General features: G+C 38.3%; 1 protein-coding gene across 10 annotated transcripts in view; it reads right to left on the bottom strand.

Annotated features, from left to right (window-relative positions):
* The window catches only part of KATNAL1 (katanin catalytic subunit A1 like 1), a 163,536-nt gene that overhangs the window by 82,347 nt on the left and 57,167 nt on the right, over positions 1–24,022 (bottom strand). For 8 of the 10 annotated variants that reach the window (XM_073013148.1, XM_073013149.1, XM_073013140.1 and 5 more), the window contains 3 exons: positions 15,318–15,476; positions 14,476–14,602; positions 11,442–11,576 (listed from right to left, as the gene is read on the bottom strand). In XM_073013148.1, coding sequence (XP_072869249.1) covers positions 11,442–11,576; positions 14,476–14,602; positions 15,318–15,476 — 421 coding nt within the window. Of the gene's footprint in view, positions 1–4,550; positions 5,739–11,441; positions 11,577–14,475; positions 14,603–15,317; positions 15,477–24,022 lie in introns of those variants that run through there. The other 2 variants (XM_037986857.2, XM_037986856.2) reach the window with 2 other exon arrangements.

The following is a 24,022-nucleotide window of genomic DNA, read 5'->3' on the forward strand; positions in this document are numbered from 1 at the left end:
CAGATTTCAACTCCAACACTGCTCTCCCTGGGTCTCCAGCCTGATAGCCTTTGGACCTGAACTGCAGTATCAGCTCTTCCTGGGTCTCTAAGCTGCCAGCTTGGGGTACAGATTTTGGACTTACCAGCCCCCATAATCGTGTGAGTCAACTGCCTAAAATAAACCTCTCTATATATACACGTCCTGTTGGTTCTGTCTCTCTGTAGGACCCTGACTAACACAAGGTCTCTCAGGAAGTCACAGTTAATACATGGACCAGAACTATAGTCATCCAAAGGTAGCTCTCACATGGCTGGCACGATGGTGCTGATTGCCGGTGGAAAACTTCAGTTCTTTCCCATTTGGGCTTCTCCACATGGTTCCAGGCATGACAGGTGGCCTCCTCAAGAGCAAATGATCCCATGTGATCCAAGTGAGGGAGAGTCAGGCAGAAACTATCCTTTTCATGATCTAGCCTCAGAAATCATTTAGCATCACTTCTGCCATATCCTATTTCTTAGATGAAAATCACTAAGTCTAATCCACATTCAGATGGAGGGGAACTAAGCTCTACTTTTTGAAGGGAAGAATGTCAAAGAATTTTTAAAAAGAGACAAAAACAAGCAAATGAGGAATCCCAGCAAAGTAATAAAAACTATAAAAAGTAACCAAATGGAGGCCAGGTGAGGTGGCTCACGCCTGTAATCCCAGCACTTTCGGAGGCCAAGGCAGGTGGATCACCTGAGGTCAGGAGTTCAAGACCAGCCTGACAAACATGGAGAAACCCTGTCCCTACTAAAAATACAAAAAATAGCTGAGCATGGTGGCACATGCCGGTAATCTCAGCTACTCAGGAGGCTGAGGCAGGAGAATCGCTTGAACCCGGGAGGCTGAGGTTGTGGTGAGCCACGATCGCGCCACTGCACTCCAGCCTGACTGACAAGAGCAAAACTCCATCTCACAAAAAAAAAAAAAAAAAAAAAGGTAAACAAATGGAAATGCTAGATTTGGAAAATACAGTATCTAAATTAAAAAATTCACTAGACAGGTTTAAAAGCGGACTAGGGATGACAAAAGCAGGTCAGTAAACATGAAGATCGATTTAGAAATTATCCAACCTTAAAAATATAAAGAAAACATTTTGGGAAAAAGCATTTAACAGAGTTTTAATGACCTGTGAGACAGTATCAAGAAGTCCAACATACATGCAAGACAAAAGGAACACATCACGGTCAACCTGCTGAAACACAAAGATAAATAGAATATCTTTAAAAAAAAAAAAAAAAAAAAACCACAGAAGATAATCACTCAAGAAATTGCCAACTTATTTTCTACAGTAGACATATACCACACCACATACCCCCGTCATTTCACGTATAGTTATTTATCGAAGACAAAAAGTCTATGTCTACATAGACTTGAACATGAATATTCATAGCAACTTTATTCACAATAGCCCCAAATTAGAAACAATGCAAATATTCATCAATAAGAGAATGGATAAACCATCTGTGGTATGTCCATGTAAATGGAACAAACACTACTCACCAATAAAAACAACAAACATGGATGAAATTCCAAATCACCATGCTGAGTGAAAGAAGCTAGTCACAAAATGATACCTACTGTAGGATTCTATTAATACAAACTTCAAAATACTTTATATGGACAAAAATTAGACCAGTGGTTTCCTGAGGGGGAGGTGTAGAAGGAAGAGGGAAGGATGGATTACAAGAGGCACAAGGAATCTTTTGAGGATAAAAGATTGATTGTGGTATGGTTTCACGGCTGTTTAACTGTCAAACTCATTAAATTTTAAATGAGTAAAATTCATTGTATATAAATTATTCCTCAATAAAGTTGATTTAAAAAAAAAAAAGTGGCCAGAGGGAGAAAGACACATCACACACAAGGGAACAATGATATGAATAGCAGCTGACTTGTATTTAAAAAACAATGGAGGCCAAAAGTGACATCAGCAAGGTAGTAGAATAGGATGCCTCAGACTTCCTATAGCAGCTCCCCCATAGAAATGATAACTTAACAATATAGTTCAAAAAAGCCTTTATAAGAACTTCAGACACCAGTTAGGAATTCACAGCCCCACAGGCAAGCTCAAAGCCTAGGACTGCACTGAAATGAGTAAGAAAAGCCATTTCTTTTCTTTCTTTCTTTCTTTTTTGCTTTCTTTGAGATGGAGTTTCACTCTTGGTGCCCAGGCTGGAGTACAATGGTGCCATCTCGGCTCACTGCAACCTCCACCTCCTGGGCTCAAGTGATTCTCCTGCCTCAGCCTCCCAAGTAGCTGGGATTACAGGCATGTGCCACCACACCCGGCTAATTTTGTATTTTTAGTAGAGACGGGGTTTCTCCATGTTGGTCAGGCTGGTCTCAAACTCCCAACCTCAGGTGATCCGCCTGCCTGGGCCTCCTAAAGTGCTAGGATTACAGGCGTGAGCCACCGCGCCCGGCCAAGAAAAGCCATTTCATGTTAACTGAGTCAGCTCCTTCCTCAAGTTAGCACAGCTCTATGAAATCAAGAGGAAATGTTTACCTCACAACTTCTCCCTCAGGAGAAAAAGAGAAAAGTGGAATGTACATCCAGCATTCCAGCTTTTCAGTGGACTGCCCAAGGGACTGGTTTCTGCCTTGCCACACTTGCAGCAGGCACAAAGAGAGAACTCAGCAAGTTGTTGCTGCGCTAGCAACTTATAATACAGTAGACAAAAGCCAACACAGCTCCATATGGTTGGGAGAAAGCAACCAGCTTGTGGCTTCTTACTTGGGAGGGAAAGAGAAGAGTGGAATGTATGTCTAATGTTTCAGTTTTTCAGAGGACTTCCCAAGGGACTGATTTCTATTTCACCTGACTTGAAGGACTGATGGAACTGGGAGACCTTGGAGACCCAGGGGCCACAAAGAACAAAAGAGAGTTAAGAGATTTGTTGCGTTCCAGAGAAGCTACAATACCAAAGATAGATAACAGAAGGAGCAAGAGAGACTACAAGCTCCTGAAAAAGAAATCAGAAAACCTCTCTAATTGGGAAATTACATGCACAAGCCCAGAGAGGCAATAGCCCCACAAAAGGTTTGAGAGATCCTCAGAATCTCCAGCCAGGATGATTGGTGAAGGTCTTCCTCTGTACAAAGTGAGTTCATAAAGATCGAAAGGGCTGGCTGTTCTTTCAAATGCAGAAATCCCAACAACAAAAAACAAGGCACATGTTACAGAGAAACATATACCAATAAAGGGAAAAAAATTAATTTCTAGGAATCAATCCTAAAAAAACAAAGGTCTAAGAATTATCTGACAAAAAATTCAACATAATCATCTTAAAGAACCTCAGCACTATACACGATAACCCAGAAAAACAACTAAATGTAATCAAGAGAACAATGCATGAGCAAAATAAGAATTTAACAGACAGAAGCTATATAAAGAACCAAAAAGATATTATGGAGCTAAAATATACAGTAACTGAACTGAAACATTCACTAAAGAGGATCAACAGCAGTCTAGATCAAGCAGAATACTTAGTGAACCCAAAGACAGGTCATTTGAAATAATCAAGTCAGAAACAAAAAAGAAAAAGAATGAAGAAAAGTGAAGAAAGCCTAAGGGACTTAGATACCATAAAATAGATCAATATACATACTATGGAAGCTCCAGAAGGAATTGAGTGAGAAACAAAGAGCTTTTTTGAAGAAATAATAGCCAAAAACTTCCTAAATGCGAAGATATTGCAGGTTTGGTTGCAGATCACCACAATAAAGTGAGTCACACGAATTTCTTGATTTCCCAATGCATAGAAAAGCTATATTTACAATATACCAATATACTGTAGTCTATTAAGTGTACGATAGCATTACATCTACAAAATGGGTATCTTAGTGTAAAAATACTTTATTGCTAAAAAAAAAAAAATGCTAACAATCATCTCCGCCTTCAGCAAGTTGTAATATTTTGGCTCGTGGATGGTCTCGTCTCAATGTCGATGTATGCTGATGAATCAGGGTGGTGGCTGCTGAAGGTTGGGGTGGCAGTATCCACTTCTTAAATAAGAAAACAGTCAAGTCTGCTGTATCAGTTGTCTCTTCCCTGCATGAAAGATTTCTCTGTAGCATGCAATGCTGTCTGATAGCATTTTACCCATAACAGCACTTATTTTGAAATTGGAATTGATTCTCTTCAAATCTGCTGCTGTTTTATCAACTAAGTTTATAAAATATTCTAAATTATTTGTTGTTATTTCAACAATGTTCACAGCATCTTCACGGGAGATTCTACCTCAAGAATTATTTTCTTTGCTCATCTGTAAGAAGCAACCCCTTGTCTGTTCAAGTTTTATCATGAGATTGCAGCAATCCAGTCCCAACTACAAGTACCACTTCTAATGCTAGTTATCTTGCTTTTCCATTACATCTGTGGTGACGTCCTCCACCCAAAGTCTTGAACCCCTCAAGGTCATTCATGAGGGTTGGAATTAACTTCTTCCAAACTTCTGTTAAGACTGATGTTCTGACATCCTCGCATGAATCAAAAATGTTCTTAATGGCATCTAGAATGATGATTCTTTTCTTTTGTTTTTTTTTTTTTTTTTTTTTTTTTTTTGAGACGGAGTCTCGCTCTGTCGCCCAGGCTGGAGTGCAGTGGCCGGATCTCAGCTCACTGCAAGCTCCGCCTCCCGGGTTTACGCCATTCTCCTGCCTCAGCCTTCCCGAGTAGCTGGGACTACAAGCGCCCGCCACCGCGCCCGGCTAGTTTTTTGTATTTTTTTTTTAGTAGAGACGGGGTTTCACCGTGTTAGCCAGGATGGTCTCGATCTCCTGACCTCGTGATCCGCCCGTCTCGGCCTCCCAAAGTGCTGGGATTACAGGCTTGAGCCACCGCGCCCGGCCGAATGATGATTCTTTTCTAGAAGGTTTTCAATTTACTTTGCCGAGATTTATCATACAAATCACCATCTATGGCAACCATAACTTTACGAAAAGTATTCCTTAAAAGTAGGACTCGAAAGTCAAAATGACTCCTTGATCCATGGGCTGCAGAATGAATGTTGTGTAAGCAGGCATGAAAACAACATGAATTTCCTTATATATCTCCATCAAAGATGATATATCCTAGGTGCATTGTCAGTAAGCAGTAGCATTTCAAAAGGAATCTTAGCTAGTTCTTCTGGATAACTTGCTACAGCTTCTGTGTCAGTACTTGCTGCTTTACCTTGAACTTTTATGTTATGGAGATGGCTTCTTTCTTTAAACCTCATGAAACAACCTCTGAGATTCCAATTTTTTTTTTCTTGCAGCTTCCTCACCTCTCTCAACCTTCATAGAATTGAGTTGGGGCTTGCTCTGGATTAGGCTGTGGCTTAAGGAAATGTTGTGGCTGGTTTGATCTTCTATCCAGATCACTCTATCCATATCAGCAATAAGGCTGTTTCACTTTCTTATCATTCATGTGTTTACTGGAGTAACACTTTTAATTTCCTTCAAGAACTTTTCCTTTTCATTCATAACTTGGCTGTCTGGCATAAGAGGTCTAGCTTTGGTGTATCTCAGCTTTCATCATGCTTTCCTCACTAAGCTTATTTGTGTCTAGTTTCTGATTTCATATAATGTCTTCCTTTACAAGGAAAGGAAGATGTAATTCTTCCTTCACTTGAGTTGCATCTTCCTTTTCACTTGAACACTTAGAGACCACTGTAGAGTTCTTAACTGGCTTAATTCCAGTATTGTTGTGTCTGAGGGTATGGGGAGGCCTGAGGAAAGGAAGAGTCATAAAACACACATTTATCAATTAAGCTTGCCGTCTTATGTGGGCATAGTTTGTGGTACCCCAAAACAATTACAACACTAACATTAAAGATCACTGATCACAGATCACTGTAACAGAAAATATCTGAAAATAGTGAAAAGTCTATGAGAAAATTCTGCGAGAATTTCCAAAATGTGACAGAGACACAAAGTGAGCATATGCTGTTGAAAAAATGGCCCTCACAGAACTGCTTAATTCATAGTTGTCACAAACCTTCCATTTGTGAAAAACACAGTATCTGCAAAGTGCAATAAAGAGGAGCATAATAAAACAAGGTATGCCCGTATAAGAAAAGAAATGAACAAATTCATGAGGCTTAAAAGGACTCCAAGTAGGATGACCTAAGGAAGACCATAGAAACACATAATCAAATTGTCAAAATTCAGACAGAATCATGAAAGCAACAAAAGTTATTTGTCATCTATAAGGGAGCACTCATAAAATATCAACATATTTCTTAGCAGAAACATCACAAGTCAGAAAGGAGGGACATTATATATTCAAAGTACTAAAAGAAAAAGTCTGCCAACCAGGAATATTATTTTGGCAAAATTGCTCTTCAAAAATGAAGGTGAAATAAATGAAGGAGACCTTTCTAGATCAACAAAAACTTAGGGAGTTTATCACGAATAGACCTGCCTTGCAAAAATTGCTGAATGGAATCCTTCAAATTGAAACAAAAGGATACTAGACTGCAACACAAAAGCAAATGAAAATATAAAGTTCTCTAATAAAGGTAAATATAAGATACGTACAGAATCCTGTAGTACTATAACGGTGGTGGTATATAAATCACTTTTGATTTAGGTATACAATTTAAAAGATAAATGCACACACACCTATATAAAATTATGCATACTGTAATTGCTAGAGCAACTACTAAAATAAATACAGTCAGCTACAGCTAAAAATCCACTAATGGCATTAAAATGAATAGTAAAAACAGTCAATTAGCCCAAAAAAAATTAGCAAGGGGGGTACAGAGAAACAAACAGTACAAATAGCAAGACGGCAGACTTAAACACAGTTATATTACTAATTACATTAAATTTAAATGGACTAAATACTTCTATTAAAAAGCAGAGACGGCCAGGCACAGTGGCTCACACCCATAATCTCAGCACTTTGGGAGGCCAAGGTGGGCAAATCACCTGACCTCAGGAATTCAAGACCAGCCTGGACAACATGGCAAAACCCTGTCTTTACTACAAATACAAAATAATTAGCTAGGCATGGTGGCACATGCCTGTAGTCCCAGCTAGTTGGGAGGCTGAGGCAGGAGAATCGCTTGAACCTGGGAGGCAGAGGTTGCAGTAAGCTGAGATCGCGCCACTCCACTCCCGCCTAGGCAACGGAGTGAGGCTCCAACTCAAACGAAGAAACAAAAAAAGAGAGAGAGACTGGACAAACAGCAAGGCCCAACTATATGCTGTCTATAAAAACTGCACTGTAAATGTAAAGACAGGTTAGGGTAAAAATTAAAGATGAAAAGCATATTAGCACACCAACAATAGGAAAAGAAAGACAGTGAGGCTAAATTAATAGCAGTCAAAGCAGATACCAAGTCAAACTGTATTCTCAGAGATAGAGAGGCATTTCATAGTGGTAACAGGACCAAGAAGATAGAACAATGATAATTTATTTACTTAACAACAGAACATCAAAACACATGAAGCAAAACGTAACGCAGAAACTGAAAGAACTAAAGGGAGAAATGAACAAGTTCCCAGTCACAGATGAAGATTTCCATAAGCCACTCTCAGTAACTAATAGAAAAACTAGATTAAAAAGTCAGCAAGGATCTTATTATTGCAATAATACTATCACACCAACTTCAACTAGCTGACATTTATAGAATGTTATAACAAGCTCAGAATAAACAATCTATTCAATTGCATCTGGAGCATTCACCAAGATAGACTATAGGCTGAAGGGCAAATCTCAAGAAGTTCAAAAATTGACATCATTCAGAGTATGTTCCTGACTGCAATGGAATTAAATTAAAAATCAACAAAAAGATATCTAGAAAATACCCCAGTTATTTGGCTCCCAAACCAATTTAAATGCTAGATAACTCAAGGACCAAAGAAAGGGGGAAAAAAAAGGAAAATTACAAAACAGTTCTAACTTAATAGAAAAAAATGATATAGCAAAATTTGTGAGATAAAAGCAAAGCAGTACTTAATGAGAAATTTATAGTTTTAAAATGTACACATTAAAAAAAGAAAAAAAGGCCAAGTGCAGTGGCTCACATGTGCAATCCCAGTGCTATCGGGAGGACTGCTTGAAGCCAGGAGTTTGAGACCAGCCTGGGAAACACAGCAAGCCTCTGTCTCTACAAAAAAATAAAAATAAAAAAAATGAGCCAGGCACAGTGGCATGTGTTTGCAGTCCCTACTCAAGAGGCTGAGGTGGGAGGATCTGTTGATCCCAAAAGTTTGAGGCTGCAGTGAGCTACGATCATGCCACTGCACTCCAGCCTGGGTAACAGAGCAAGATTCTGTCTCTTAAAAAAAAAGTGGGAGAGGGCTGTCCCTAAAATCAATAATCTTAGTTTCTAACTTCAGAAAGAAAAAATTATACTCAAAGTATAACAAAAAAAATTGTTTTAAAGAGAGAAGAAATCACTGAAATAGAAAACAGAAAATTAATCAAGCAAACATTTGGTTCTTTGAAAAGATTAACAATATTGATAAACCTCAACCAAAAATTATGAAGAACAATAGAGACAAATTACTAATATTAGGAATGAAAAACGAGCCATCACTACAGATCCTATGGCCAAAAAAAGGAAAATAAGGTATGTAGATTTGTATTATGCCAACTTAAGTGAAGCTGGAATTTCATTTCCCAGAATTCTCTTTATTGCATAGTTCTGGGTTATTGTGGACCACATGAGTTATGTCTGAGATGTGAAAGGCAAAAATGAATCATCTCAGAAAGCTGACCCATACTGTCACTTATTTCTTGGTTCTCCGTTCTCCTTGTTAGTGTGGGGCAGCACTTGCACCTTCAGCTCTTTGTAGTTTCTGCCACATTTCTTCCTCCAGCTTTTTTTTTTTGAGATGGAGTCTTGCTCTGTCACCCAGACTGGAGTGCAGTGGCACCATCGCAGCTCACTGCAAGCTCCGCCTCCCGGGTTCACGCCATTCTTCTGCCTCAGCCTCCCAAGTAGCTGGGACTACAGGCGCCCACCACCACACCCGGCTAATTTTTTATATTTTTAGTAGAGACGGGGTTTCACTGTGTTAGCCAAGATGGTCTCGATCTCCTGACCTCATGATCCACCCACCTCGGCCTTCCATAGTGCTGGAATTACAGGCATGAGCCACCGCGCCCGGCCCCTTCAGCTTTCTTGACTCTTGAGCCAGGTATACATTTAGCTAGCTTCTTCTGTCGGAAAGCCCATTCATCAAGGAGTCTCAGTGGAAAAAAAAGAGTTCAACACAGATTTCAATGTATCCTCATGGATTCCACCTCCACAGGTGGAATAATTAAGTGTCCTTACTTCTACCACTTCACATTCATCATCTCTTCCTAAGTGCCCTCCTTATTGACTTCAAGTTCCAGAACCAGACATGAAATCCACCACCTCCCATAACTATTTAATCAGCTTCCACATTCACATTAGGTCAAATCCAAAACAATCTGACAACTTATAAAAAATAGACAAATTCTTTGAAAGACACAAGTTACCAAAGCTTGCTCAAGAAAAAAATAAGTAACTTAGATAACCATGTGTGTGGATTTAAAAAACGATGGAACAGAATAGTATTCAGAAATAGACCCACACATACACAATAAAATAATTTTCAATGAAGGTGCCGAAGTAATTCAATGAAAAAAGAAAACTTTCAGTAAGTGATGCTACAACTGTATATATGAAAAAAATTACTCATCTACACACACACACACACACACATGCACACATTCATTCAAGAGGAATCACAGACATAAATACAGTTTCCAAAAGAAAACAGGAGAAAAACTTTGCAGCTTTGGGAAAGATGAGATTTCTTAAGACACTAAAAGTACTATTCATTTAAAACAATTGTCAACAGGACTTCATCAAAATTTAAAATGTCTACTTATTAAGAGATACCATAAAGAAAATCAAAAGGCAAACCACAAACTGGAAGAAAATATTCACAATGAACAGACCTAATAACATAAAAAGCATTAATAAAGCAACAAATAATCCAATTAAAAACTGGGAAAAAGAAATGACACTACACAAAAAGTATACCATGACCATGAAAAGCACATAAAAAGGTACTCTACGTAAGTCATCAGAGAAATACCAATTAAAATCATGAGACAGCATTTCATACTTACTAGAATGACTGAAATTAAAATACTGACAACACCACATGTCGGCAATGATACGGAAGTATTTGAATTACCATTTATTGATGATGGAATAGAAAATGGTACAACCATTCTGAAAAATAATTTGGGTATTTCCTATAAAAGCTAAACATATGCCTACCCTATGACCCATCCTTTCTTTTCTTATATTATCCAAAAGAATTGAAAACATTCATCCATAAAAAAGATATGTACAAGAAAGTTTACAGCTTTATTAATAATAGCCAAAAAACTAGAAATAACTTAAATACCAATCAAAAGGAGAATAAAGAAATTGTGGTATAATCAAACCAGGAATAAGCTGCTGATACCTGTGATCACATGGATGAACCTCAAGTGAAAGGAGCCAGACACAGTGAGCACATGCTGTTATGATTCCATTTATATGAAGTTTAACAACAGAAAGAACTAATCTATGGTGATAAAAATCACGTACAGCAAATGCCTATTGGAGGGTTAGCTGGTAGGAGCACACAGGAACTTTATAGGATGATAGAAATGCCCTACATCTTGATTAGGGTATTGATTAAACAGGAGTACTGATTTGTACTCTTTCAAATTATATACTTAAGTACATTTCATTCTATGCACATTTTACCTCAAAATAAAAAGAAAAAATTCATGTACGGAAATTTCAGCATTCATTAACAGGATGAAATTATATTTTCCAGGCCAGGTGTGGTGGTTCACACCTGTAATCCCAGCATTTTGTGAGGCCGAGACAGGAAATCACTTAAGGCCAGGAGTTCAAGACCAGCCTAGAAAACATGGCAAAACCCTGTCTCTACTAAAAACACAAAAATTAGCTGGGTGTGGTGGCACACACCTGTAATCCCAGCTATTCGGAAGGCTAAGGCACAAGAATCACTTGAACTTAGGAGGTGGAGGTTGCAGTGACCTCAGATCACGCCACTGCACTCCAGCCTGGGCAACAGAGTAAGACTCTGTCTCAAAAATAAAAAAATAAAAATACACACACACACACACTCACTCCAAAACAGTATATTTTGAAAAAGATTTTAAAGAACCTTCAAGTTTAAAAGTGAAAACTTAAAAGTACTACTATATTTATTAACATGAATATTGTTCCAAATTTAAGAATTTCTCTGAAATGTAAGAAATTTCAATAGAGTACTGTGGCCTGTGTTCACATCTACTACAAATTAGTTTTGTGATGCTATAAATTTCTTTAAGCAGAATGGCAATGGAATAAAGATTCAGATACATGGGAAAGATAACAGAAAGTAACAGAAAGCTCAAAATAGAGAAGGCATCATACCTGTTGGGAGAGGTATATATATCCTTTTTTCTAACCTTCTTCGCAAAGCTTCATCAATGTCCCACGGGAAATTAGTAGCAGCCAATACCATAACCATTTTGGAAGGATCATCATTTTCTAAAGCTCCTCCAACTCCTATACACAGTAAGGGAGGAAAAGATAAGTGTTTTTCTTACAACCCTTTATTCTTTCATTCAGTTAACATTTCTGTTAGCCAAAGTGGCAGAATCAATGATGAAGAAGACAGTGTAGTCCTGACCTCTGTGTGGTGGCAAAACCAGACTCATCAACAGATAACTACAAAACAAAGAAGTAGAAGAGTTCACATAACCTAGTGTGGGATTTTTCTTTTCTTTTTTCTTTTTTTTGTGTAACCCAGTGCAGGATTTTAATCCAACAAAAATATCAATTTTTCTGTAAGAAAATGAATGTATATTTCCCTGAAAAGAAAAGGCATAGGAGATTAGGCTCTGTTTTATTCCTCTTATTTCTTTGAAATCATAAAGTTCCACAAAAATTCTAACTTTAGTTTTTAGTCTATTTTCTCAAGAAGTGAAAACAGAGGGTTCACATTTACTTAATATTCTAGCATGTAATTATAATTTTGAAAGATAGGTTATATTTCCATGATGTTGTCCTTTAAACTTTTAAGTGACTTGTAAAAAATAAACAAGACATTTAAGAATGAACCCGGTAATCACAGATAAAAATAACCAAACCAACTACATGTACGTACACAGTGTCTCCTTTTTAGAATAAAAAATTTCAGGTCACACAACAGAAACTCTAGAAAATATGTAGTGAAAAATAAAAGATAAAAAACCCGTTAACTTTACTGATAAGACTTTCTAGTCTGGCATAAAAAAGTACTAGTGGATTTGAGGCAACCTATAGCTCAATATAGTTATTTTTTTAAAAAACAAGGTTTGGTTCCGTTGTTCAGGCTGGAGTGCTCCGGCATGATGTTAGCTCACTGTTTTCTTATTACTAAACTCCAATCATTATGACAAAGAATCAAGCTGTCCAACTAATAATCAACAATCATCACAAATATCCCTCAATGAAATTCAGCTGACTAAATTTGTATTCAGTAATTTCCTTTTCCTATTTTAAACACCTAATGTTTTCCCCTATACTCCACCTCAAAAATAAAACATACTCATTCCTTTCTCTCATATTTTAGCAAAAGTTAAAATGGTAAACTCACTGAGGGAAGGGTCTCATAGTACGTTATAAGTATTCAGTAAGTATCCACAGTTGATGAATAACCATGACTGTTTTGAAACAATACAACTTGGATATTACTGGTGTTTTGTTGTTGTTGTTATGAGACAGGTTCTTGCTCTGTTGCCCAGGCTGGAGTGCTATGGCACAATTACAGCTCACTGTGGCCTCCAACTCCTGCGGCTCAAGCTATCCTCCCACCTTAGCCTCCTGAGTAGCTGGGACTACAGGCACGTGCCACCACACCCAGCTACTTTTTAAAGTTGTTGCTTAAAGTCTTGCTATGTTAACCAGGCTGGTTTTGAACTCCTAGCCTCAAGTGATCCTCCCACCTCAGCCTCCCAAAGTGCTGGGACTACACGCATGAGCCACTGCACTCAGTCCCTCACCCTGGATATTTTTAAACATATTTTATCTGTTCTAATGTTTTGCTTGAACAGCCTCTTGTCTACCACACAACTAACTACCAGAGTAACTTATCTCTAAACGGCAGCTCTGAGCCCATAACCCTCTTCCTTCCAAGGCTCCTCAGGGCCCTTTTTCTCTGTCTGGATAACTCCTACCAATGCCTCGAAGTCCAACTCGGCTATTTCTTTCCATGACTCCCCCTTAGTCTTGGTGGTGCCTCTCCTGTGTTTCCACTGCACCCAGACTTTACTTCTACCCCAGAATGTACCAAAATGTATTATACTCATCTGATCAGTCGCCTGCTTCTCATCCAGATCAGTGGTTCTCACACTTTTTGATCTCAGGACCCTTTTATACTCTTAAAAATTACTGAGGCTGCATGCAGTGGCTCATGTCTATAATCCTAGCACTTGGAGAGGCTGAGTCCAGAGGATCACCTCAGCTCAAGAGTACAACTACAGCCTGGGAAACATGGCGAGACCCTGTCTTTACAAAAAAATAAAACTTAACCAGATGTGGTAGCATGCGCCTGTGGTCCCAGCTACTTAGGAGGCTGAGGCAGGAGGATTGCTTGAGCCCAGGAGGTCAAGGCTGCAGCAAGCTGTGTTCACGCCACTGTACTCCAGCCTGGGCAACAGAGCAAGACTCTGAACCTTAAAAAAAAAATTATTGAGAACCCCAAACAGCTTTTTTGTGTGTGGAGTGTATCTATCAATATCTTTAAAACTTAAAATAGATGGTACATGGGTAAATTATAAGAAAAAAAAGAAAAAACCTAAAATTGAAATTTAAAAATATTAGTTCACTTAAAAAATGATAAATTCATTACTTATTTACATATTTTAATGAAAAGTATGTTTTCCAAAATATTTTTAAAAAGTAGAGGGGCTTTTTTTTTTTTTTTTTTACATTTTTGCATATCTCTTTAATGTCTAACTAGAGAAAAGCTGGATTCTCATATCTGCTTCTGCTTTCTACCTTTTATGAGACCCTACATCTTACAGCCTCTAGAAAACTCTACTGTACACTTGTGAGAGAATGAGAGTGAAAAAGAAAAGGCAAACAATGACTTGATATTCCTATGAAAATAGTTTTGACCCTGCAGATTCTTTAAAGGGTCTCAAGGATCCCTAGGACTCTAGATCACGCCTCTAGAACCTTTGCTCCAAATAGTAAGCTCCTTGAAGGCCATAGTAGCCTTTTTCTTTGTAACCTCAGAACCTGAAATGGTGCATGATCTCTAACAAGTATGCAAGCAATGCTTTCTGGGTGCATGAACAAATGAACAAATGAGTGAATGAACAAACAATTAAACTTAGGTTGCCTTCTAATCCATCCATTATGAGTTTACACAAAATACTGAAAAATAAGAGTTTCGAAACAATAATTAAATATCAATTACCATCCATCTGAATGAGCAGTTCAGACTTGACCCTGCGACTTGCCTCATGTTCATCAGAGGTTCCTCTTCGACTGCAGATAGAATCTATCTCATCAATGAAGATCGTGGTAGGGGCATAAAATCTAGCCTTTATGAAAATATTTTAAAGAAATCATTCAATAAGCTTATAAAACAATCAGAGTATTTTAAAAAATCTTTTAAAGCAATGGCAAAAGAGAGCCGAAACTTCTGTTTTAATGCCATCATCTGGTTATGGCAAAGGCTAAATCAATCACTCCCATGAGAAAAAAGAAATTTCTGAAAATAAAGGTTATATGGCTGGTGAAGTTGGGTGATAGATACATAGGGGTTCATTGTACCATGCTTTCTACATTCATGTCTGAAAATTTCCATAATGAAAAATTTTTTAAAAATAAGTCAACTTCAATCCTCATATATACATTCTTAAGTTACTGCAAATCCCATATGAAAAAGGAATAAACTTTAATGACAGGTCAGGCTCTGATTTTTAAAATACATATTAAAATATTCTTCTCTTCCGTCAGCTCACTAGAGATGTAGAAATACCAGTCAACCCACACACACAACCAAAGTCTCTTCTTCCACCCTCAGTGGATGGGATGCCAAAAGGCCTTGTTGTACCTTAAAGAAAAAGACACACTGAAGATACACCAACTACCCCACAAAACTCATCATCCCATTTCTCGTCAGTGTATCAAGAACTATTAAAATAGAACTACACTGCCCTTTTCAAAAAAAGACTGCAGGTGGACAGAACTGATTTATGGGAGCATCATAGGCCTACACACACTACTTTGAAATCTGAATTTATCATCACTCACCATCTCAAACAACAGACGAACTAACTTCTCAGATTCACCTCTATATTTAGATGTCAGCGTAGAAGAGGAAACGTTGAAGAATGTTGTACCACATTCAGTGGCAACAGCTTTAGCTAGCATAGTTTTACCAGTGCCTGGGGGTCCAACCATCAGTACACCCTGACATTTCAAAAGATGAATTAAATGATTTATCAGATTAAAAAAGTTTTATAAATTATCATCAGCTATTAATGTACATTAAGATTTTTCCATCAAAAGATAAACTCAAAATTGTCACAGTAAAATCATGATGCATTTAGCAAGAGTATCATTTTATAGCTAGAAAAAAATGAAGAAATTTCACAAAATGTCTCAAGTCAGAGGTAGTCAGAGACAATCTAACAAAAAGCCTAGACAACAAACAGTTTTCTCATATATTTAGATAGAATCTCAGTTTCCTGAACCTGGTATATGATATATACATATAATACTGAGCACTGCTTAAAAGCAACTATTCTGTTTACACATATTAAAAATAAGACATTTTCTATCACATGTGGCAGAATTACACATTCCTTACCCTCTATAAGGGACAGAACCTATCTTCCACAGTGCATTTATAATATACAGCTTTCAGTAAAAAATAAAGACCCATTTATGAGTTAACAAGGTAACAGTAAAAAATCCAGTGGTGATTCAAACATAATCAAATTAGCAAGATTTGTATCATTTTAAAGTGTTAGACAGTTTATATAAAACAGTGATAGTGATGAAAGAGCCAGTAAATGTAGAATAAAAACCAAACTTTAGTTACTTCTTAGTTTTGAAAGCAAACATAAAAGTATTCTATAAAAACAAATCAGTGAGGAATAAAAATTATTCAAGGAAACCAATCCTCTAGTCTTAAAAAACTAATGGGTTCTTAAATAATTATTTTCTTCCAGTGTTTTTAATAGAGTTTAAATACATAGCTCACACTAAATTTTTGTGCATAATATTTGGTGATTCCTTAAGAGAAATTCTGATCCAATTGCTACTTTGGTTTGACAAGCTTCTGGGGATTTAAGCTTTGAAAACTATATGTATGTCAAAGTTCCATAAACTCCAAATTCAGAAACTGTCCAAATGCTTTTCTAGCTATAGAATTTTGATACACAGATCAACCAGGAATCACTAAGATTTGAAACATTAGTTTTACAAAAATATTTTTTTGTTTTGTTAGGGAGCCCTCAACTTTGCATGAGGTTGAGATTTTAAAAACCATGAAAATGATCAATTGATGCTATAGGCATAGCCAGAGCAAAGTTCTTATTTCTGCAATGCCTTTTTCCATTCTCTCTGAGAGGGCCATCCTGTAATGCCATTAACGTGGCCACCTCCTATAGGAGTTCATTTCTAACATTTGCATCTGGTTCATAGCTACTGTACGATATTTATAAACTTCACCTTCTCATGACATTACTCCTTTAATTAATTTCTCTCTTTCCTGTATCTCTTTGTCTACTGGCTCTTTCCCCTCGGTATACAAATACACTTTAATCTGTCACATTACAAAAAGCTCTTAAGGAAAGAACAGTCTCTTCGATAAATGTTGCTGGAAAAACTGGATAACCATATACAGAAGAATGAAACTAGATGCCGATCTTTCACCATATACAAAAATCAAAATGGATTAAAGACCATATACGAAAATCAAATCAAAATACGTTAAAAACCTGAAACTATGAAACTACTAGAGGAAAACACTGGGGAAATGCTACAGGACATCAGTCCAGGCAGATTTTTTGTGTAAGACCTCAAAAGCACAGGCAACCAAAGCAAAAACAGATAAACAGATTATATAAAACTAAAAAGCTTCTGCACAGCAAAGGAAACAACAAAGAGACACTCCCACAATGGGAGAAAATATTTGCAAAATATCCATCTGACAAGGGATTAGTAACCAGAACACATAAGCAGCTCAAGCAACTCAACAGCAAAAAGACAAATAATCCAATTTTAAAATGGGCAAAAGGTCTGAACAGACATTTCTCAAAAGACATACAAACGTCCAATAGACGTAAAATGCTCAACATCACTAACCATTAGAGAAATTCAAGTCAAAACCAAAATGAGATCATCTCACTCCAATTAAAATGGCTTTCATCAAAAAGATAGCTAATAACAGATGATGGTGAGGATATGGAAAAAGGGGAATGCTCCTATACTGCTGGTGGGAGCCACCGTGGAAAACTGTGCGGAGGTTCCCCAAAAAACTAAAAGTAGATCTACCATATGATCCAGCAATTCCACTACTGGGTATATATCCAAAAAAAGAAAAAAAAAAAAAAGGGAATCAATATACTGAAGAGTTATTTGCACTCCTGTGTTTATCACAGCACTGTTCACAACAGCCAAAACATGAAATCAACCTAAGTGCCCAACAATGGATGAACGGAGAAAGAAAATGTGGTGTATATATAATGGAATACTATACAGCCATAAAAAGGAATAAAATCTTGTCATTTACAGCAACACGGATGGAGGTGGAAGTCATGACGTTAAGTGAAATACACCAAGCACAAAAAGACACATATCACATGTTTTCATTCATTTGTGGGAGCTAAAAAAGGATCTCATAAAGACACAATAGACTGATGGTTACCAGAGGCTGGGAAGGGTAGGGGTCAAGGGGGAATTAAGAGAGGCTGATTAATGAATACAACTTGATAGATCAGTAGTGTGACCATAGTTTACAATAGTCTATTGTATATTTCAAAATAACTAGAAGAGAATAATTTAATAATTTGAATGTTCTTAGCATGAAGACAAATGTTAAAGGTAGTGGATATCCCATTTACACTGATTGGAGCTTTACAAATTATGTGAACATATTATCACATGAACCCCAAAAGTATGTACATTTATTATGTATCAATTCAAAAACACAAATGTTTTAAAAAGATAGATAAAATTGACACCAAAAAAAAAAAAAATCCTTCACTTGACTCTACAAATCCTCTAGCTACTATCAACCTCTCCTTCCTCTCACAGCCGACCTTCAATGGTTTATGCTATTTCTTCTTCATAAGCTACAACATGACTTTAGTCTTCACCAATTCACTAAAACTACTTCATTTACTAACCTAATGACCACTCTTCAGTCGGGCCTCCCTGACTTCTCTTTGACGCTGCTGATACATGGTGTTAATCCCCCTCTTCTTGAAACCCTGACACTGCCCTTTTCCTGACACTTCTGCTCTCTGGCTATGTTCACCGCCTCAGATCTCCTCTTTCCTCTGCCCTTTACATTCCCAAAGCAATTCTAAACCCTTCCCTTTAAAAACTCCTGAACAAACTCATCCATACCCATATCATCAACCAACCTTTCTATCTCAAAATTTTACACTCACACTCTTATCTGAAGCTCCCGGCCTCTATTTCGAATTAGCTGCTGAGTATTTACTGAAACACATTTTGTTTCTATTTAAACCTACTCCTTTCTCTATTTCCAATATCAGTTCCCTGCACCCTGTATAATAAAGAATTTAGCTGGCCTTTGTCCCCGGTCCCTGGAAAACAGCCTCTAAAACCTTGGAAATACCCTACCGACAGGATTATTTTTGTTATCACAATAGGCCCTGAAATTTTATGCTAATCAGGTGACTCATGGTGGGCCCCTATATAGTTAACACCAACAAGACAACTCAGGATGGGGGGTGACCATGCCAGGAAAACCAACCATGTGATTACAGAGCTGGGGCTTTGAGCCATGTGATATCAACTCAACCTTTGGGGAGAGGAAGAGAACAAGAGATTAAGAACCATGGGCAATGATTCAACTGATCACGTGAGCGTCCCTAATTGGCAATACTCTATGTATTTCTCTTAGTCCATTTGTGTTGCTACAAAGAAATACCTGAGGCTGGGTAATTTTAAAGAAAAAAAGGTTTATTTGGCTTACAGTTCTGCGGGCTGTACAGGAAGCATGGTGCCTGCACCCGTTCAGCTTCTAGTGATGGCCTCATGCTGCTTCCACTTACAGGGAAAGGTGAAAGGGAGCCAGCAGCATGCAGAACTCACATGGCAAGAGCAGAAGCAAGAGAGAGGGGCAACAGCCACTTCTCATGAGAATGAACAGAGTGAGGACATGCTCATTACCATGAGGTCGGCACCAAGCCATTCATGAGGGATCTGCCCCCATGGCCCAAACTCCTCCCATTAGGCACCACCTCCCAACACCGCCACCTCAAGAATCAAATTTCAACATGAGATTTGGTGGGACAAATAACCAAACCATACCCAAACTATAGCAGTACTACCACACGTCCATGTGGTGCCATGATCTCCATATTGTCACACTTCCAGGAGAGTAAAGCATCCTGACTCCAGGAAGAGAGGGTGAAAGAAGCGTCACCTTGCGCATCCTTCTAGACCTCGCCCTGTAAGTTTCTCCTTTTGGCTAGTTCCGATTTATATCCTTTGGCTACAATAACAATATCATTGTAAGTACAGCTGCTCCCTGAACGACTCAGGGGTTGGGCCACCAATCCCCTACACAGTCAAAAATCTGCATATAATTTTTGATTCCCAAAAAAACATAACAATGAATAGCCTATTGTTGACTTGAAGTCTTGCTGATAACAAAAACTGTAAACAAATATTTTGTATATGTATTGTATATTGTATTCTTACAATAAACCTAGAAAAAAGAAAACGTTATTAAGAAAAGTATGAGAAAAATATATTTATTATTCGTTAAATGGAAGTGTGTCACCTTAAAGGTCTTCAGCTTGGATAGGCTAAGGAGGAGGAGGAAAAGGAGGTGTTGGCCTTGTTGTCTCTGGGGCGGCAGAGGCAGAAGAAAAGCCATGTGTAGGGATCCACGATGTTCATGCCTGTGTTGTCCTGGGCTCGACTGTAAGGCCTCCTTAAGTTCTGTGAGTTGTTCTAGAGAATTATCAAACCTGAGACGGTAGTGGGAACCCCTGAATTTGCAGCCAGCTGGTTGTAAGAGTGACCCAGGGACTCCCAGGTTTGCAACTAGTGTCTGAAGTGAGGGCAGTCTTGCGGAAAACTGGGCTCTCAACCTGTGAAGTCTGGCCCAACTCTAGGTAGGTCATGTCACAAGTTGTTCAATTCAAGCCTGGAATCTGGGAGTCATACAACTTCTCTCTCCCCCACATCCCTGTAAACAGTCAGTCACTTAAACCTTCTAAACATCTCTCACAAATCCACTGATTTTTCACTAACCAAAAAGCCCATGCCTTTCTGCAGGTATCTGTCCTCATTGTTTGGCTGGATTATTTCACCAGCCTCCTGATGAGATTACTTTTTCATGTCCATCTATGTCCATCCCCAACCTATCCTCCATACTGCTACAGAAAAGGTATCTTCCTATACTTGCAAATACCCTTCTACTAAAAACTCTTCAGTGGCTCACTGACGTCTTTAGCATGGCACGCAGGGCTCTTTGTGAGAAGTAGGTCACACCGACCACTCCAGCAGTATCTTTTGTTACTATGTCCCATATGAACACTCTATACTTCCAGCCGCACTGAACTACAGAAGATTCCTCACATATACTATGTTCTCTTACACTTTTCATGTGTTTGTACATGATATCCGCTCTGCCTTAGAGCCTTTCTTCATCACATCTACCTGTTTAACTTTTATTCATCTTTCAAGTCTCAGCTCAGAGTCACCTGCTCTGGGAGGCCATCCCTGATATTATTCTCCACAGCAGACTAAGTCCCTCTTCCTCTCTCCTGCCATAGCAGTGAGTTCATTACTCTTTCAGACACTAGTAACACTGTCCTCAACAAATACTGCACTTAACACATGGCCTCCATTAAATACATGCTTATTCACCCAAAGACCATGAGCTTCTTGGGGGCTATTATTATTCACTCATTTTGGTATCCTCGGCACTTAGTCTATCACGTGACACAAGGTAAATACTCAATAAATATGTATTTACCCAGTGTAAATGTATCCAATGCTTACTAAGTACTAGACCCTGAGGAAAAAAAATTGAATTTGTCAGGAATCACACATAAATCCTCAAGAGACTTTTAATCTATTAGAAAATATAGATAGATAAATTATGACGCAGTCTGAGAAGTGCTAAGATAGGCTGGATGATAAATGGATAGATGGCTAGAGTCTCAATGTAAGAGTGATTCAAGCATATGTTTATACTTCAGCCACTGAAAATACACTAGTCTATTTCTTGGGCATCTCCTTATTTTCTAAGTACAATTTTAAATGCTGCCTTTATAAAAATCACATAATCTGATCTTAAAACTTATAAAGAAGGACCTTGCTATTATTCTGTTACAGAAAAGTTCATCCTAGAGATACGTATTTTTGAGAAGGCACTTAATATCTCCGTATTTTACCTCTCTCACAAGCTTCAGCCCTGTATTTCTTTTTTTTGAGACGGAGTCTTGCTCTGTCACCCAGACTGGAGTGCAGTGGCGCGATCTCGGCTCACTGCAAGCTCCACCTCCTGGGTCCACACCATTCTCCTGCCTCAGCCTCCCGAGTAGCTGGGACTACAGGCGCTCGTCACCACGCCCGGCTAATTTTGTATTTTTAGTAGAGACAGGGTTTCACCATGTTAGCCAGGATGGTCTCGATCTCCTGACCTCGTGATCCACCCGCCTCAGCCTCCCAAAGTGCTGGAATTATAGGTGTGAGCCACTGCACCTGGCCAGCCCTGTATTTCTAACTTGGTGCATTTCCACGTTAATATTATACCAAAATTTAAAACTCAAAAATAATTCCATCTCTTTTTCTCCAGAAACACCCCCTGCTCCTACTGAACTTTCAACATCAGGAACAATAAACCAGCGTCTTTCTCCTTCCTGAGCTCCACATTTATGTTATCATCACTATTCTGCCACAGGCAAAACCCAATTATCTTTGCCCCTGCCTTCTTCTTGACATATATATTACATCCAAAAGGTTACCAACTTCCTTCAGTAAATATCACTAGCATCTGTCCTTCCATTCCTAATTCATAATCACCATCCTAATTCAGGCTCTTTGAATTTTAAGCCTAAACTACTGCCAATCACTTCTGCACACGCTCTTTGCCTCCCATCTTTCTGTGTTCATTGCAACCAGACTGTTTTTTCCAACTCACCAGTTTAACTATGCTACCTACCTGCTCAAAGACGTCTCCCAAACATCTATAGAAAAAGAATCGAACTCCTGAGAAATACAGTCTGGCCTCAACCTACCTTCCCATTGGAATCTTCCACTAATTTATTTTTTCAACATTTACATAATTCTACGGCCTCATTAACTCATTTTAACCTCACTATATCCTATGAGATAACTATTATTATTCCCATTTTATAGATAAGGAAACTGAGGCATGGAGAAGTTCCATAACTTCCTCAAGATCACAGAATAAGTGGAAATGGTTAGAATTCGTATGCACCCAGTCTGGATCCAGGATCTGTGCCCCTTACCAATATTCTACGCTGCCTTCCTTACAAAACATCAACGCATCTATTCCTGAACACACTTACACTTTCTCACTATATTCCACTGCTCACGTCATTCATCCCCCTCAAGTTCCTACATCTCCAAAATGTCTTCTCCAACACAGTGAAATCCTCACAACCCTACAAATTGCAGCTTGAATCCCACGTCCTCAAGCATAAAGCCTTCTCTAATCATGTCATGTTTGTGCTTTGCTGAGCTTTCCAAGCACATGTGGACTGTACTACCCATTAGGCTCTGCTAGTGCCTAACACTGAAAGCTATCTGTAACTGCCCAACTCTCTATTTAGGATGTCTCACAGCTCAGGGACTATGTCTTGAAAAACAAGGAACCTTACGTATAACAGGGCTAAGTAAATGCCTGAAGGATAAAGGAATGGTATCACACAATGCAGGAGAAAGTGTGCTGTGGAGGGAAAGGCACATATAAACAGAAGAAGCTGAGACACATTGAATTTTCAATTTTCAAAAGGTCTATTATGATTGTCACAACCTATTTGGACTTCAATTTTCTAGTCTGTCAAATAATGGGGATTTAAGATGATCTCAAAGACTCATTCCAGTTCTGAAATTCTGGAATTTACGTTTTGAGACAAATTTTATAAACCTGAAAAATTTCTGAGGTCTCCTTATTTTCATGTATTCTTTAAAATACATTTATCAGGCTTGAAACAGTGGCTCATGCTTGTAATCTCAGCACTTTGGGAGGCCAAGGTGGGCGGATCACTTGAGGCCAGGAGTTCAAGACCAGCCTGGCCAACATGGCAAAATCCAGCCTCTATCAAAAATACAAAATTTAGCTGGGCGTGGTGGCACGCACCTGTAATTGCAACCACTCAGGAGGCTGAGGCACAAGAATCACTTGAACTCAGGAGGCAGAGGTTGCAGTGAGCCAAGATCATGCCACTGCACACCAGCCTGGGCAACAGAGTGAGACTCAGTCTCAAAAAATAAATAAAATAAATTTATTGTCCCATTTTAGTAAATAATCTATTCTATTCTCACAAATCCCTAAAAAATTCAAACATGATCTTTTAAAAAATAATAATAGTTCTAGTCAAGAATTTTATTCTGCTGTTGCAGAAAAAAAATTATTTGGTCAGGAAAAAGATTCTTTAGAAATATATCTTATTTTCTTAAGCCAGTTTGCCAATAAATACTACAAAAGCACAGCAAGTACAAAACAAATTAATAAAGTCAGATATTTTGTAATGACATAAGAAGTGGGGTTT

This window comes from Chlorocebus sabaeus, chromosome 3 (assembly GCF_047675955.1).
Source record: "Chlorocebus sabaeus isolate Y175 chromosome 3, mChlSab1.0.hap1, whole genome shotgun sequence".
Lineage (NCBI taxonomy): Eukaryota > Metazoa > Chordata > Mammalia > Primates > Cercopithecidae > Chlorocebus > Chlorocebus sabaeus.